At 42.7% G+C, this 18,078-nt stretch overlaps 1 protein-coding gene across 5 annotated transcripts in view; it reads right to left on the bottom strand.

Moving 5' to 3' along the window:
- Positions 1 to 2,544: 2,544 nt before the first annotated feature.
- Positions 2,545 to 18,078, bottom strand: part of slc25a47b (solute carrier family 25 member 47b) — a 100,530-nt gene continuing 84,996 nt past the window's right edge. For all 5 annotated transcript variants that reach the window (XM_072490644.1, XM_072490621.1, XM_072490652.1 and 2 more), the window contains one exon: positions 2,545 to 2,836. In XM_072490644.1, coding sequence (XP_072346745.1) covers positions 2,716 to 2,836 — 121 coding nt within the window. In that variant the 3' untranslated portion in view covers positions 2,545 to 2,715. The remainder of the gene's footprint in view (positions 2,837 to 18,078) is intronic.

Genomic DNA, 18,078 nt, shown 5'->3' with positions numbered 1-18,078 from the left:
ATCTAAGGAATTTTGGAAGCTCATGACAAATCCCTCTATTAACTCTACAGCTACTTCTTTTAAGACTTTAGGATGCAGGCCATTTGGTCCTGGAAACTTATCAGTCTTTAGGTCCAATAGTTTTCCCAACATTTGTTGCATGGTGATGCTGATTGTTTTAAGTTCCTCCCTCCCTTGCATCTCTTGATTTTCAAATATCTTTGTTTATCTAAGTTTTCTACAATCAAGACAGCCACAACATACATCCACCATTTTCCTCCTTTTCCATGATCAATTCCCCAGACACACTCTAGAGAACCAACATTAACTTTAGTTACATTTTTCCTATTTAACTACTTGTAGAAACTCTTACTATCTGTTTATATAATCCTAGCTTGCTTTATTTCATATTCTTTCTCCTTCTGCTTTGTTTCATACCCTGCTTTCTCCCTCTGCTTTATTTCGTACTCTACTTTCTCCCTCTGTTTTCTCGTGTACTCTACTTTCTCTCTTTTGGTTAATTTATTTAGTCATTCTTGGCTGGTTCTCAAAATCTGACCGATCTTCTGTCCTACCACTAATCTTTCCATAACATCAGGGATGCGCAAGTGAACAGAATTAGAAAAATATAGACATTTTGAAGATTTCTAGGGCTTGTGGAAGCTAAAGTGATAGGGAAAGACAAGAGGCTGGATTCTCTGCTCCGTTGCGCCACATTTCTGCTTCACCCCGCCGGTAGGATACTCCGTTACGCCGGCTGGTCAATGGGGTTACCATTTTGGGCAGCCCCACGCTGTCGGGAAACCCCCGAGCTGCTGGCAAAACGGGGTATCCCGCCGGCGGAGAATCCAGCCCAAGGTTTATGGAGGTATTTGAAAACAAGGATAATGATTTTAAAATTGAGGTGTTAGAGCCAGTGAAGATCAGCAAGCACAGGGGTGATGAGTGATCAAACCTTGGGGCAATTTAAGATACAAATGGCAGAGATTTGGAGGAACAGATCTAGGGAGCATTGGAATAGTCAAGTCTAAAGTTAACAGGAGTATGGATGATGGTTTCAGGTGAGTTACGGCAGCATCAGAATGGAACAATGTTATGATGGACATAAGCCATCTTGGTAATGGTATGGATCTCTGTTTGGAAAACCATCTTGGCTCAAACTCAGCCCCATCTTGCAATAGATCTTACTCAGCTTAAGTTTCCAGGTATGGAAAGGGGATTCAGGAAGAAAGGTTTGTGGTGGGGGTTAAAGGCAATAGCTGAGCTTTGTCGGATTCTCTCGCCGCAGATGCAAATCTCATTATGGCCGCTAAATGTTGCGAGAGGGCCATTACGGATTCACGCTGAGGAGATCTCAGTAAGATTTTCACCACCCCTCCCCACGACGGTAACGTGATCAAGTTCGCATCCACAAAGGGCGTGAACTTGATTTCCATGAATTTCCATGGATTTCAATATCATTGAATTACTTTACGCCGACCATGTGGAACGTTCCCCCACCCACACCACACCCTCGGTGGCGTGACATCACATCGGTGCAATTCACTACTGGTTTTCGAAAACCAGCTGTGATAACCATGCCGGGGGCTACTGAGGTGCCTTGAGGCCCTGGGGTTGAGGGCCGAGGCTGAGCATAACACACTTGTACTCCACGAGGGCATGCCAGGGCTGTTAAATGTCTCCAAAGGGGATGAGGGTATATCCCCTTATGTGCAGTTGGGGGAGGGGGGGGGAGCGGAAAGAGAGGTGCGTGCTGGGGAGCGGAAAAGGGGGGGGGAAATAGTTCCCCACAATTCTTCTGTGGTGGGGTAAGGTCACCCTGAAGCTTGGAGGGGGTTCTCCATGACTGTGAGAGAGAATTAACTTTTCTTGCAGATCGGAGAGCCCTTTAAAACTGGTACCCTGATCTCTGTGGAGCCGGTTTTGCAGAATCAATCAGGCCCCGCCCTGCGAGAGTGACAGTACAAACTGCAGCCTCCTCCCCCACCCTCCTGGATTTTTTGGGGGATAGTGTCTGAAGATATGGACAGAAAATCTGGCTGTGTTTCTGGAGAGAAACACGCCAGTTTTAAGTCAGAATCTGATGGTCTAAAGGCGAGGGTTATGCCACAACTGCCATAGTTTGAGCAGGGGAAGTGGTGAAAAGTGTAGCCAGGCAGGGAATTTGCAGTAAGAGGAAAATGATCATTATCTCCATAAAGGGGCATGATGTCAGTGTGATAGTCCACAATAAGCTCATGGAGGGAAGGGTTTTATTGGCAAGTAAATGTGCAATCTAGAGGGGGACATGGAGGGCAACAATAACCAATCCTCTAGCAGAGTCCACAAGGCCACGTAAATAGTTGTAGCTGATGCCCTGATTTTCACAAGACAGCAAGGTGCCCGTGGATGTATCCAATAAGAATCATTGCTGATAAAATTACATTCAAAGTAACATTTCTCCAAATACCATAGTTCCAAATATACTTTGTGAAATAAAATTAATTTCTTATTCATTTTAAAATCATTTTTTAAACCAGCAAGTTATCTAGATAAAAATATAAACTGCCTCCTGGGATTCTTGAACCTCATCAATCCTTTAAGTTTATTTTTTTGAGGAATGCCAGCACAGTTTCATAAATTACAAATGTCAGTCCATTGACAGGAAATGCACGGACACAGTTCAAGCTCAACCCCTTGAAGAAAACTCTTGTTCCCTCCTGTCTGAAACTTTCACTGATACAGTTCAGTACGCCGCTATATCTCTGCTGTCCCATGCCATCCATCTGCATTCGGGATTTCATGACATCCATTGGAGTTGCCAATGTCCAGTAAGTCATGCCAGCACATCCACCAGCTAACAACATGGCTGACCAATCTGATGAGGAAGAAAAAGTTTTTAACTCAAATATCTTCAACGTGTAAAAGTATTTCTCCATATTTTTGTTACCCCATTTAACGCAAATCAGCTTGCGAACATTCTGAAAGACCATAAGCTACATTTGTATAGTGCATTTAACATAGAAAAACGTTACAAGGGAGTTCACAGAAATACAATCAGACAATAATAAATGTAGAGATGAAAATGGAGAAATGCAGAGGGTTAGTAAAAATGATAGATTTCAAGGAGAGTTTTAAAGGTAGATGAATGTTTAAGGCATGGTCACCAATGTGGGCAAACAGGAAAGGGAATACATAAGAGACTAGAGTTGAACAAAAGGAAAACCTTTTTGGAGAATGGGAAGGCTGGAAGTGGTTACCGCAGAAGTCACAAAGAGATATTCAATACAAAGTTTTAAAGTGGAGATATTAGAAACCAATGCAGATCAGCAAGGACAAATGTGATGGTGAATATGGCTTGGTGTGATGCAAGGTATAAGGAAGAGAATTTTTTGATTGAAGCTTACAGAACATTGAGATTGGGAGGTCAGCCCGGAGGGCATTGGGTAATCCAACTTGGAGGTGAGAAATACAGGGACGAGTGTTTCAGTTGCAGATGGATTGAGATGGGCAATGTTATGATGGTGTAAGTAGGCAGTCCTCAGGATGGAGAGTTTATGGGGTTGGAAGATCAGCTTGTTGTTAAATCAGTTCTAAGTCAATGATCAGGGAAGGATACAAATTCAGGCGTAGGGATAAAGCGTTTATAGTAACGACTTGTTATGGGTCAGGGTTTAGAGAATCCCAAATGGACCAGTGGTTTTTAAAACAAAACAATATTTATTCTATGAACTCAAGTGAACCTTTCTAAAACAAACAGTGAATGTCTTAGCAACCAGTAAATCAAATACACCCCCAAAGAATACAACACTAAGTAATCTGTTTGCTGCTCTTTTAACATCCCAAAACTTAACAACCTCTAAACAGGAGCACATTAGAGTTTACATTCAACACTGAGACCTTTTTACAATTCTGAGTTCGCCAAATGATCCATAGATAGTCTTTGCGTGGCAGAGATCAACAACAGTGCAGCTCACTGAAAGAACACAGACACACCCAAGCTTTCTCAAACTGAAACTCAAAAAGCAGAAGTGGAGCTCAGCTCCACCCACATTCTGACATCACTCCAGTAACCTGAGCAGCTCCATTTCTTAAAGGTACATTTCTTAAACACCCATTTCTTAAAGAGTACTCTCACATGACACCCCCCCCCCAAGAAAAAATAAATAAACCATCAACTTCAAGATGGTTTCATTTTTCACCTTTTCACCATCCTTTAAGAAATGCACACAGTAAATATACTTTTCGTTTCAAAAAAACAAAACACGCAAACAGGTACAATAATATAGTCCATTTTTTTCCTTCTTCCTCCAACTGAAATTCGTCTCGATTGACCGTCGCTTTGAACAAGAAGGTCTCTGCACGATCCATCCATTTCTCTATGCCTCGACATTTCTCTTTGAAGTCAGATAATTTAGTTTAATCTGATCATAGAGTTCCTTGCAATTCTCCAACACAGGAGCATTGGTTATCACAGTTTTCAGGCAGTCAAATGCCTGTTGAAAGTCCGCTGTCCATTGAACTTTGTGACGGTTCTTCAGCAGGTCCATCAGTGGAGCAATCACACAACAAAACTTTTGCACAAATGTTCGATCAAATCCACTCATGCCAAGAAATCGCATTATTTCCCTTTGTCTTGAGGGTATCGAAAACTCCTCAAGGAAAGTGATTCGGGCTTTAATAAATTCACATTTGGCTAGGTTTATCACCAAACCCTCCTCCTGAAGTCGTTCGAATAACTCCATCAGATGTTTTAAATGTTCTTTCCATGTCTGACTGAAAATTACCAGATCGTCGATGTATACCGCACAATTGGGTAATCCTGAAACGACTGTGTTAGTTAACCGTTGAAATGTGGCTGAGGCGTTTTTCCTGCCAAATGGCAAACTTTGAATTGGTATATACCATCTGGAATCACAAATGCTGAAATCTCCTTCGCCCTTTCGGATAAAGGTACCTGCCAGTAACCTTTAAGTAAATCCAATTTGGAAATGAAAGCTGATTGTTCCACTTTCTCAATGCAATCCTCCAAACGTGGGCTAGGATAAGAGTCCGTTCTTGTAACTGCATTAATCTTTCTATAGTCCACACAGAACCAGGGGTACTGTCTGGTTTAGGTACCATCACTATGGGTGAGCTCCATTGGCTGCAACCCACTTCAATTATGTCATTTTTAAGCATATTCTCAATCTCTTTGTTAACCTGTGCCAATTTTAAAGGGTTGAGTCTGTATGGATGTTGTTTGATTGGAACAGCATTTCCCACATCTACATCATGTATAGCCATTTTAGTACTTCCCAATTTATCTCCACAAACTTGCCCATGTGATATCAATAACTCTTTCAGGTTAGTTTGTTTTTCCTCTGGATGATAACTCAACAATTTATCCCAATTTTTAAGAACATCCTCATTTTCCAATTTAATTTGAGGTATATCAAATTCACAGTCATCTGGATTTGTTTCGTCACTTTGAGTTAGAATCATTAAAACCTCCTCCTTTTTCTCTCCTTCCCTTTCAAAGAAGGTGAGTCTTCCTTCTATCTGGTGTCTTTACCACATAATTCACCTCACTTAATTTCCTTTCAATTTGATACGGTCCACAAAACCTTGCTTTTAAAAGGTTCACCTCCCACTGATAACAACACTAAAACTTTATCTCCACTGGCAAAACTACGAACTTTGGATTTCTTGATCGCGACCCGTTTCATCACATTTTGTGCAACTTTTAAATGTTGTCTAGCCAATTCACCTGCTCTACTTAATCGTTCCCTAAAATTTGACACGTAATCCAATAATGTAATTTCCGATTTCTCACCCACCAATTTCTCCTTAATCAATTTAAGTGGTCCTCTTACCTCATGACCAAAAATTAGTTCAAAAGGACTAAATTTGGTTGACTCATTAGGAGCATCCCTCATTGCAAACAGTACGAATGGAATTCCTTTATCCCAATCCTCTGGATAATCTTGACAATAAGCCCTCACCATTGTCTTTAATGTCTGATGCCACTTTTCTAACGCTCCCTGCGATTCTGGATGGTATGCAGTTGATTTAAATTGTTTTATTCCTAAGCTATCCATTACTTCTTTGAATAACCTCGAGATAAAATTTGATCCTTGATCCGATTGTATTTCTGTGGGTAGTCCACATCACGTAAAGAATTTAAGTAATTCCTCCACAATCTTTTTAGCTGTAATTATGAACTGGAATGGCCTCTGGAAACCTAGCAGACACATCCATTATAGTTAAAAGATATTGATTCCCACTTTTTGTTTTAGGAAGCGGTCCTACGTAATCAATTAGAACCCTTGTAAAAGGTTCCTCAAATGCTGGAATGGGTATTAAGGGCGCTGGTTTTATCACTGCTTAAGGTTTCCCTATCACTTGACATGTGTGACATGATTGACAAAATTTTACTACATCTTTATGTAGTCCAGGCCAATAAAAATGTTTCTGGATTTTAGCTTGAGTTTTCCTTATCCCCAAATGACCTCCCACTGGTACCTCATGTGCAACTCGCAACACCTCCTTTCTGTACCCTACTGGCAATACTACTTGATGAACTTCTGCCCACTTTTCATCCGCCTGCATATGTAAAGGTCTCCATTTTCTCATCAAGACATCACTTTTACGGTAATAACACTCTAGTATACACTCAGATTCCTCTTCGGTGTATGCTTTCTGATACATCCGTTTTATTTCTAGATCTTTTTGTTGCAATTCCGCCAATTTTCCGGAAGTAAAAATATCCGCCTCATCCTCCACCTGTTCTTGTTCTTTTTCAACCATCTGATCAAAAATCGTTTCTGACAATTGCACTTCAACGTCATCTTCACTCTTTGATTTCTCCTCGTCTTAACCTGTGACTTTGCAACCTTGTTCCTACACAATCCGGAAAAATCCCAGGATATTCGTCTTTCAACACTTCAGTTGTCTGATTTTCCACTGGCTTATCAACCACAGTAGGCATCACTCCCACCTGCGATCCAGCTATATCATTACCCAAGATAAACTGTATTCCTGGACAAGATAGTTTCTCTATTACTCCTACTACCACTTCACCACTCTTCACTGGACTATCCAATCTTACCTTATATAATTGAACACTATTCCTCCCACCCTGAATTCCACGTGGTATCACCTTTTCTGACAACATTCTTCCCAAACTACATAACCCCTCATCTCTTACCATTAAAGATTGACTAGCTCCCGTATCTCTTAAAATTGTGACTTCTTTACCTGCTCCTCCTGATACACATGAGTAAACTTTACCCACACAAGTAAATTCTTTAAAGAGATCTGGCACCTTCGTATCCATCACCTCTTGATCAGGCTGTACAATCTTTCGCACCTCCCTTTCTTCACTTGGGCTTTCCTTTACCACTTTAACAAACCCCACTGGCTTATCCTGTTTTACCACATCAGCCTTCCCAGTGCTTTTCTTCAACGACCAAAACTGTGACTTTACATGGCCTAGTTTATTACAGTGAAAACATTTGAAACTTTTCATTTCTTTTCCACCCTCCTGGATTTCCTTTTTAATCTGAGGTACACTCTCCTTATTATCTCCCATCAGATCACCTTTACCTTTACCACTTGAGTATTTCTCATGTCCCCAGTTTCTATCCCTCACAGGCTGAAACTGATGTCGGAAACCAAGCTTTAATTTATGAACTAATTCATAATCATCTGCCATTTCTGCTGCTAACCTCGCAGTTTTAACCCTCTGTTCTTCCATGAGTTCTCACTGCATCAGGAATTGAAAAGTATAATTTCTCTGAGAGCTTCATATGTTTGGTCTATTTTCAAAGCTATTATCCACCTATCAAAATTACTCTGTTTGAGCCTTTCAAACTCCATGTATGTTTGACCAAATTCTTTCCTTAAATTTTTAAACCTTTGTCTGTAAGCATCAGGCACCAGTTCATATGCACCCAAGATGGATTTTTTCACCTCCTCATACATCCCAGATACCTCCTCTGGTAGCGATGCAAACACTTCACTAGCTCTACCTACCAGCTTTGTTTGAATCAGTAATACCCACATGTCCTGTGGCCATTTCATTTGTTTTGCTACCTTCTCAAATGAAATGAAAAAGGCTTCTACCTCCTTCTCGTCAAACCTTGGCAATGCTTGGACATATTTAAATAGATTCCCACCAAGCCTTCGACTATGACGCTCTTTCTTACTATCCTCATCACTATCATCCAACTGTACGTTTCCCTTTACGTCTGCCAATTGTAACTGACTGTCATGTTTCATGGCCATTTTCTGAAGTTCAAACTCTCTCTCTTTATCTTTTGCCCTGATCTGTATCTCCCTTTCTCTTTCTTTTTGTTCTGCAAGGGCATTCTTTCTTTTCTCCTTTCTTCTCTCTCCTTTTCATTTTCCTCTCTCTCTCTTTCTTTTTCCGCTCTCTCTCTTTCGTATTCAAGCTGCTTTCATTATTTCTCATGTTCCATTTGTTTAATTTGTAACTGAATTTTTGCCATTTCCAATGACTCAAACTGCATCTCAGGCAGCTTTAAATGCTTATCGCCATAATTACCTCATCTTTTCACATTTTGTCAGGTAATGTTAACTGCAATGTTTTTGCCAAATCTAACAGTCTGCTTTTAGTCTCTGTCCGTAAGGTACTGCGTGTGACCGTCTCCACCCCCAAAAACGTCTGAGCCTCTGAAAGAGCCATTGTCTACAACACACTCCCCACTTAAACTAAAATACTACACCGGAAAAGCAACCACAATATGCTCACCCCTCACTGTCTTTAAGTTCACTAAGCCAATCCAATAGATAGACTTTTATCCCCCTCGAGCCCCCAATTGTTATGGGTCAGGGTTTAGAGAATCCCAAAGTGTATCATGGAGTTCACCTGACCCACAACTTTTAATAGATTGTGGTATGGGGAGCACACGGCTTACTCTACAGGTATGGTACAGCAGAAAATGGATCAGTGGTTTTTAAAACAAAACAATGTTTATTCTATGAACTCAAGTTAACCTTTCTAAAACAAACAGTGAACATCTTAGCAACCAGTAAATCTAAAACACCCCCCAAAGAATACAACACTAAGTAATCTGTATGCTGTTCTTTTAACATCCAAAAGCTTAACCTCTAAACAGGAGCACATTAGGGTTTACATTCACACTGAGACCTTTTTACAATTCTGAGTTTGCCAAATGATCCATAGATCGTCTTTGCATGGCAGAGATCAACATCAGTGCAGCTCACTGAAAGAACACAGACACACCCAAGCTTTCTCAAACTGAAACTCAAAAAGCAGAAGTGGAGCTCAGCTCCACCCACACTCTGACATCACTCCAGTAACATGAGCAGCTCCATTTCTTAAAGGTACATTCCTTAAACACCCATTTCTTAAAGGGTACTCTCACATGACAGACTAAAGACTGTAATTTCAGTGTTCCCAATTTATTGGAGGAAATTGTGCTTCATTCAAGACTGCATGCCTGATGAAAGGTCTTACAAGAGATGCAATGAAGCGGTTCAGAGATATGATGGAAAAGATTGATCTCAGCATCTTCAGTACCCATGTGGAGGCTGATTTCACCAAGCCTGTACCAGAGAAGAGGAGAAAGCCAAGGATAACTCCTTGAGAATTCCATGGCTATTGGTGCCATTTCTATTGTGATATGAAAACCCAATGAAAAGATTCAGATATGGAGTTGGATTAAGATGGGTATAATTTGGGAGGTGATGAAACATTCAAAGATTTGGGAAAGGGATTGAGGTTGGAAATAGAATACAAATATAGTTTGCATAGATGAGGGGTCGGGTGATTTTCTTTTAAGGAAAGGGTTGGGTGACAGCTACTTTGAAAAAAGAGAGATGGTACATAAGAAAGAAAAGCAAATCTTTATAATACTATCTGGAATGGGGACCAGGAAGAAAGGTGGGTGGTGAGTTGTATTGTTGGAATGGGGTCAAGAGGACAGGACGTAGGTTTTGTGGACAGGTCAGGATCAGAGAAGGTATGATAGTAGATAGGAGAGTGTAATAATCTCACCAAGGCCAATCTTCCACCACCATACCCCTTTATTTACATAATGTAAAAGGCCACTGCTACGGGTATCAACGCATAGCCCAGGGACCTACAAAATACTGCCCCGGGTTAAAGCAACGGGTTTTAAACTCCTGCTGCTGATTTTTCCATTGAGTGAGCTCCCACCTCGAAATAGGGAAGTTCATATTCCACAAAGCCCATGGGAAGATCTTTGATAATCCAGGTCCTTCGTGGCCACCAAAACATCCCCTCCCCCTTAGTCCATTTCTCCCCTTGTACACACACTGCGAGAACGCAGCTTGGCGATCGATTTGAGGTATGTCAAGGCTGGGACTGGATCTGGTGGTCTGAACTGAATGAGGGTCTTTGTTTCCGGAGGGAGCGATGAAGAATTACTGACACGGATTCCTCTTCGGGGTCCGCTTCAGACAGGGCACCAGCTTCCTCTGATTCCATCTCAAGAGTTCGTGTACCTGTTATGTATTCGAGCTGTTGCCCGGTACTGACAGCGGCAGCTCACAGCCGGTAGCGAGGCTTGCTTGGGGGCGGACTCGCTGCTCCTGAAGTGTTTCTTTTCAACATTATCCTGGACCTTCACTTTGTATGACGCCAATTCTGTTTCCTCCATTATAATCCCAGGGATCCAGCTGGGGCCATCTCCGAAGTGCCTCGCGTAATCCTGATCGCCTGTTCCAATATTCTTTCTGTTTTTGCAGAGTCCTCCCACGCCCAGCCTGAGGATCACCAGCCAGTTCAGCCTGATCCACTGGAGCTAATCTCTCCCCAATAGGCTTGGTCCTTGCCCCTATACAACAATGAATGGGAATCAGGCTGATTGCTGCCTGTAAGTCACTGGGATCACTGTGCTATCCTTCATTCGTAATGGCTCCTCCGTATAGATGGCTAGTCTGGCATTCGTGTGTCTTAAGCTCAAGAGTTGAATATCAGTTTGGAGATTATCATATGCCTGTTCCCTGATAATGGAGACCACAGCTCCCTGGCCCCTTCATTTTCAATGGATGACCGTTTACCAGCAGTTCCACCGTTATTGGAGCGACCTTGGTCATAATGATGTGGCTTAGTTTCATTGTCCCTGTTTCTGGTATTGGGTATACCGTGACATGGGCCAGTACTAGTCTTCTCTGAATAGCATGCTTTTTGCCTATTCCTATAACTTTGTCTTTCTAAGCTGTGTCCTTTGGCAGTGTTTGCAATAGTCCATCATCTGGCATCTGCAACCTTCCAGAACATGTTTCCTAGCATTCTTGGAGCTGGCATTGCATTTCCTTGACTGCCGGGTGATGCGAGTTGAGCTCCAATACTGTAAATGGACGATCTGCTAGCTTACTTGCACAAGTGCTCTCAGTTGAGGAATGGGCACAGTTACACAAGGCCCCGCCCCTAACCAGAAGGAATTGCTGACTGACACCCTCTGTAGCATCTTAGCCCCTTTTTCTGCATTTTCCAGTGATAGAGCTATTTCGATATCTTTTTTTAAAATCCAGGTTGGACTCTGCCAATATTTCTTTTTGGGTTGTCAAGTTGTTTATTCTACTTACCAATCTATCTTGCAACATTTTGTTCAGGGATGGTCTGAATTCACAAAGTTCTGCCAATTTTTGTAATCTGGCCAAAAATCCGGTGACAGGTTCCCCCGGAGTGCCCCATGCCGTGTTAGAGTACAACAGAGGGCTTTGGATCATTGTCGTTTTTTCGCCAAGTCTACTAACTCGTTAAAAGTCTTCAAGTTAAGGACATCTGGGTAGGTCATACTTTTTACCATGCTGAATTTCGAGGCCCCACATGCCGTCAGATATATCACTTTCAGTTTTTTGTCTCCCTCAAAATTATTCGCCCGGGAGAAGTAACACATGTGCTCTGTGTATTGAGCCCAGTCTTCTCCACTCACTCATAGGGTTCAAGTTTACCAAAGAGAGGCATTTTCCTTTCTGACTGGAGAAGCCACTTGTTCGCAACAGTGAAGGTTTCTCAGAGAGAAAAAAATCCTCATTGCCAATGTAATTGACGAATGTGATATAAAATAGTTACTTTAGAGTTACTAGTTAATGTAATGTAGAAATAAGCCACTTTGATTTTTGCAGTTAGGGACAAAGGAATTTGAGACCGCATGGAAAAAGCAGGAAGAGGTGTGTCTATGAGGGTGATGCTTCATTGATAGGGGCCAGAGAAAGGGATTGGAAGTGAGCCAATCAGAATAGATCGAACAGGTCAGGAGGGACATAGGCTGACCTATGTCCGTCGAGTATGTGAAACTTGATACCATTTGAACTGATTTTGCAGAGATCCCTTTGTCTGTTAGTTCAGTCGTTTTCTGGAGTGTAAGAGGCAGGATGTCCTGTTACATTTCTGTAAGGTGATTCAAGCTTGCAAGCTAAATAAATAACTTCTGTTTACGTGCGAATCCGTCTCAACTTTTATTGAGGCCAGACTGACAGAGAAAGAAATTTGGAGATCAACATTTGGTGCCGAAAACCGGGATTTCTCTGGGCGATCCTGTTCCAACTGCGAAATCAGAATTAGACTGATTATGAACAGGAGGACGGGAACAAAGGGCCCTCAATGTAGAAATGGAAAACGACCAGCATTGATTGTTCCCCTCTTCTTATCGTCTGATTAGTCTGGTCACTCGCGGTTGGCACAGAAAGACCGCCTCGACGAAATCACAGGTCAGTCTGGGGATTAGCACTTTAATTGATGGGATTTCATATTGTTGTTTCGGCTTGGGTTAGGGTTTTGGGCTGATGGGACTTTAAATAATAAAGGTTCAGTCTATTATCGGGGTTCAGAGGCTGATGTGACTTTAAATAATAAAGGTTCAGTCTATTATCGGGGTTCAGAGGCTGATGTGACTTTAAATAATAAAGGTTCAGTCTATTATTAGGGTTCAGAGGCTGATGGGACTTTAAATAATAAAGGTTCAGTCTATTATATGGGTTCAGGGGCTGATGGGACTTCAATAGATGGGGGTTCAGTCCAGTATAACTGTTTTTAAATCTGAAGATGGTTCAACTCTATGTGTGAGTGTTTTAAATATATAGTTGATTAAGCTAAAATTGTCTCCTTGGACTGTAAAGTTCCGAGGTCTAGTTGAGATTGTGAGGTTGAAGCAGAAGTCTCTCAAAGGGTTAACAGCAGCAGGCGGAGTTGAAAACAGACAGTGCTTCTCACTCAGGCCTTGAGATAACAGTCTGCAGTGTAATCGGATACCTTTCCTTTGAGTCAGTGAACACCAGCAAAGTTACGTTTTGAATTAATTAAAGGAAACCAGTGGGTTTCTCCACCTCTTTGATAAAAGTTATTATTTTCGAAAGCAATTGATTGAAATTGCCAGAATCTTAAATTTTACTTACTTGAAATAAGGTTTATCTCATTTTATCTGGAGATTAATAGAAACTTAAAGAAGATCATGGACACCATTTTAAAAAGTGTCAATCTGAAGATGATAATTGATTTTGCTAATACTTATGATAGTTGATTTTGCTAATACTTATGTGTATGTAACAGAAAAAAAAAACTTGTTAAAAGAAAAAATTGTTAAGATAAAGAAATAATTAAGTTGTAAATGTTATACAAGTTTGTGTTAAGCAAATTGTAAATTTAGTTCTGAGTTGAGATCAGAGCTAAGCTTGCAAGTTGCAGTAATTCAATTTGAATTTTCAAACATTTTTAAGTTTTAAAAAAAAAGAGAGCAAATAGAGAAAAGAAGGACACAGATCTTGAATGCGTTGAATAGCACATTTCAAAGGCCCATAAATCTTTCTGTTATCTTAGACCTAAAACCTAGGAAGATTGATGAGCCATAGGAATGTCTGGGGCGTTTTAATGAAATCTACCGGGGGCAGTCAGGCGATTTGCTGTATCAAAATGGTCAGAATTCCCCTCAATACTGTGCTATGTTAATGCATTGCCTACCACCTTCTGTGGTTACTGCTGTGAAATGTAATAACATGAATTGGACAGAGAACGACCCTTCCCAGATGGCAAGGGCAGTCAGATTTTACTGGAAGGAGGGTGTAGGCCAAGAAGGAGGCTCAGTTACAAAGGTTAAGACTGAGTATGTAATGAAAAAGGATGATCTGCGATCCCAACAAGCGGCAGAAATGGTAGTTTACCAGCAGGAGCTCCAATATAGTGACTTTGGGTGGGTGGATCAGCGAAGAGGAGGATGAGACAACAGTGCTATATTTCTATCACCCCCCAGTGGTGGACGTTAGACATTGAACAGCCACTATCACTGCATCACGTTACCCTGGCCTATGACAGAACTGGACGAAACAGGGAGTTGGAGGACAAATACTGGCCATTACTTGAGACCGAATGGCCAGTCAAGGTTACAGCCACAGTCACGGGAAAAGAAGGTACAGCCGATTTTGTTACAATATCACCACATTTATGGCCACAGTCAGCTTCGGTAAGCCCTCATATTACACGTCAGGTCCATGACCAGTACCATGCCAGGGATATGGGGCGAATGGTCAGCATCTTACCGCAGCTCGTCAGAATAGGTATGAGATATACCTTTTGAACAATCCACGTCTGACATTTAAATACTGTACCACTATCAATCCAGCCTGTTTTCTTAGTGGTCCCCCTGTCCATGAAGACGCACCTGGCCACGACTGTTTAGCCTTGATTCAGGAAACTACCACAATAAGGGGCGATTTGAGTGACATTTCGTCAGAACAACCTGACATGATTATGTGTGGTCAAATATCCCACCGGGGTTTAGTTAATGACCTACTGCAGGCCCTCCTTCTGCCAGCGCAGATTTCCGTTATTAAATGTGCTGCCCACACGAATGGTACAACCCCAGTTGACGTTGGTAATGAACGAGCAGATTGTGCAGCGCGCACAGCCGCACAAATTCAGCAAGTGATGGTGCCTAAAATGTTAAGTCAGACTAAACGATCTACTATGAATGTGTCTGCTTCTGACAAGCCAATGCCAACCATCCAAGACGTCATAAGGTTACAGGAGGACGCTCCTGAGAGTGATAAACAAATGTGGAAACGGTTAGGTTGTACATATGATTCTGTTTCCTCTTTATGGACCACGCCTGCACATCAGACTTGTATGTCTGATGTACTGGCTTTATGGGTCATCGAATGTGTACACTTTGCAACTCATTGTGGGGCTCGGGGGACTAGTGATTTGTTGCTGGACACTTGGTGGCACCCTAAAATGCAGGGGTTGGCCCAAAGTATCAGTAATCGGTGTTTGATTTGTCAGCAATATAACACCGGAAAAGGTATCCCTTGTGGGAAGGGGCAAACCCCGTTGCCCAGTGGTCCCTTTGAGACGCTCCAAATGGATTACATTGAGTTGGAAAGGTGTCAATGTTATAAATATGTTTTGGTCATTGTGGATGTGTTCAGCAGATGGGTTGAGGCGTATCCGACTATCTATAGTAAAGCTGCTACTGTGGTTAAAGTCTTGATGAGGGAAATCATTCCCCGGTACGGTATACCAGCTCAGTTAAGTTCTGATAATGGGCCTCATTTTATTGGACAAATTAACGAGGAGTTTTGCTCCCAGTTGGGCATACGCCAGCAGTTACACTGTGCTTACAGACCACAGGCAGCCGGGGTGGTTGAAAGACACAATCAGACCCTCAAAACTAAATTGGCTAAATTAAGAGCAGACACGGGACTGACATGGCTTAAGTTGCTCCCCGTTGCCCTCTTCCAGCAGCGGGTTACACCTGCGGGACCGGCCCGGCTCTCTCCCGCCGAGATTCTTTATGGCAGGCCTCTTAGAACTCCTTGGAGCCTGCAGGTTCCCAGACGGGTTCAGTTTCATCAGATGACTGAGGAAATGACCACCTATGTTCTAGCCCTTACGCAAGTGCTCAAGGAACTCCATGGCCAAGTCCGCGCGGCTCACGAGCCATTGCCCAGTACCTAGCTCACTTTCAGTCCAGCCCGGTAGTTATGTAATGGTCAAAAATTGGACTAGGAAGGGGTTGGAGCCGCGATGGGACGGGCCCTTCCAAGTTCTCCTTACCACCCCCACAGCAGTTAAAGTGGAGGGGCGAAGTGCTTGGGTCCACCTACATCACTGTAAATTGAGCCCATCTCCACTACTGTAAAAGGTCGGATACTAACCTGCCTCCCTTCTCCAGTGCTATTTTACAGGTGTGGAGCATGATGGAGTGGCTACGCATCGTCTGTCTGATATTTGGCCTCACTTCGCTTGGCGTGTTATTGGCGATGGACATGGAAAAGGGGAATATTATGTATCTGTGTAGCCCCAACCAATCTACAAGGATACATCACCTATGCACAGGTGATGTTCTTCACTGCCCCCATATACGAGGACATGGTATCGACTCATGGAAGGTCATCAAAGTTAGGGAGATGCACTTAAGTTAATTAAAGGCCAAACTGAGGAAAACCCGGGTAGTATGAATCTCTTCTACCAGATTTACCACCGTCTGTATGGCCAGGGACGGGTTGTCTGCTACCCAAACCCCGCAGCGGTGTCTAGGTTATTTTCTGTTTCACCGCTTTGGGGCACTCCCCAAACGGTGGTTCATTGTCAGCGTTCCGAGCCATTGCCCGAGCAAGTCACTCTTCCTTACGATCCGGATTCAGCACCACCGGCTATTTGCCTTCCCCTCCCTCGGGATAATTCCCATTCACAGTACGATAGGCTGCGACGGTGGAGGGCGTACATACCTAGCCACTTCACTCCCAATAGGGATTCCCGGTCGTACGAGAATTGCTTCAGCAGTGAAGGATATGGCTGTTTGCTGGTAGAGGTGGACACAAATATAACATGTCTGTTTCCCACCTGTACGGACAGGAGGTGCCATATCACCCAGGCGTCTGGCCAATGCGTTTGTTATAGCACCACTTGCGTTCCATTGAACGCTGGCCTCCAGCTCCTTTGTGGCTGGGCGAATGTCTCTCATATCACTGTTGGGAATAGGGCCTTCTGCATTGCTGGGCGGCCCGAATGGGCATTTCAAAATTGGATAAACTGGGCTACTGGGAGGTCCTTACGCAACCGGTATGCTCTTGACTATCTTCTGGCCCGTGAGGGTGGGGTATGCGCCATAGTACAGGGCAAGTGTATTATGGGGATTCAGGACTTGACTGCTAACATTACTAAATTTATGGATCGCATACGGGATCACTTGGACGGGATGCAGGATCCTGACTCTTGGGGTAACTGGGGATTTGGAGGATGGAAGGACTGGTTGATAAATATGGCCATGTATCTAGTGGTAGCTATCGGCTGCATCTTTGTGGGCCTGGCCATCCTTAAATGTGTGATGGGTAGAATGCTGGGTGCACTGGATCAGATCACCGCCCCAATCACCGAGAAAAAAATTTAACTGTTAAAATCCATGAGGGTGAAGCAGATGAAGGGGGGCTAAGACAGGAATTGGAAATGCAGCGACGAATCTTTTTAGATGAGGAACCGTAGCTATAGATTGGATAGTTCGGTTATCATGGAATGATAAAAGGAGGGAATGACGAATGTGATATAAAATAGTTACTTTAGAGTTACTAGTTAATGTAATGTAGAAATAAGCCACTTTGATTTTTGCAGTTAGGAACAAAGGATTTTGAGACCGCATGGAAAAAGCAGGAAGAGGTGTGTCTATGAGGGTGATGCTTCATTGATAGGGGCCAGAGAAAGGGATTGGAAGTGAGCCAATCAGAATAGATCGAACAGGTCAGGAGGGACATAGGCTGACCTATGTCCGTCGAGTATGTGAAACTTGATACCATTTGAACTGATTTTGCAGAGATCCCTTTGTCTGTTAGTTCAGTCGTTTTCTGGAGTGTAAGAGGCAGGATGTCCTGTTACATTTCTGTAAGGTGATTCAAGCTTGCAAGCTAAATAAATAACTTCTGTTTACGTGCGAATCCGTCTCAACTTTTATTGAGGCCAGACTGACAGAGAAAGAAATTTGGAGATCAACATAATAATCTCACCAAGACCAGTCACCAGTCTTCCAGCACCATACACTTTTATTTACATAACGGAAAAGTCCGCAGCCACGGCTTACAATGCACAGGTTCAAGCCTGGGGACCTACAGAGCGCCAGCCCGGGTTGAAGCAGCAAG

This window comes from Scyliorhinus torazame, chromosome 2 (assembly GCF_047496885.1).
Source record: "Scyliorhinus torazame isolate Kashiwa2021f chromosome 2, sScyTor2.1, whole genome shotgun sequence".
Lineage (NCBI taxonomy): Eukaryota > Metazoa > Chordata > Chondrichthyes > Carcharhiniformes > Scyliorhinidae > Scyliorhinus > Scyliorhinus torazame.
This window is presented reverse-complemented; position numbering and strand designations above follow the sequence as displayed.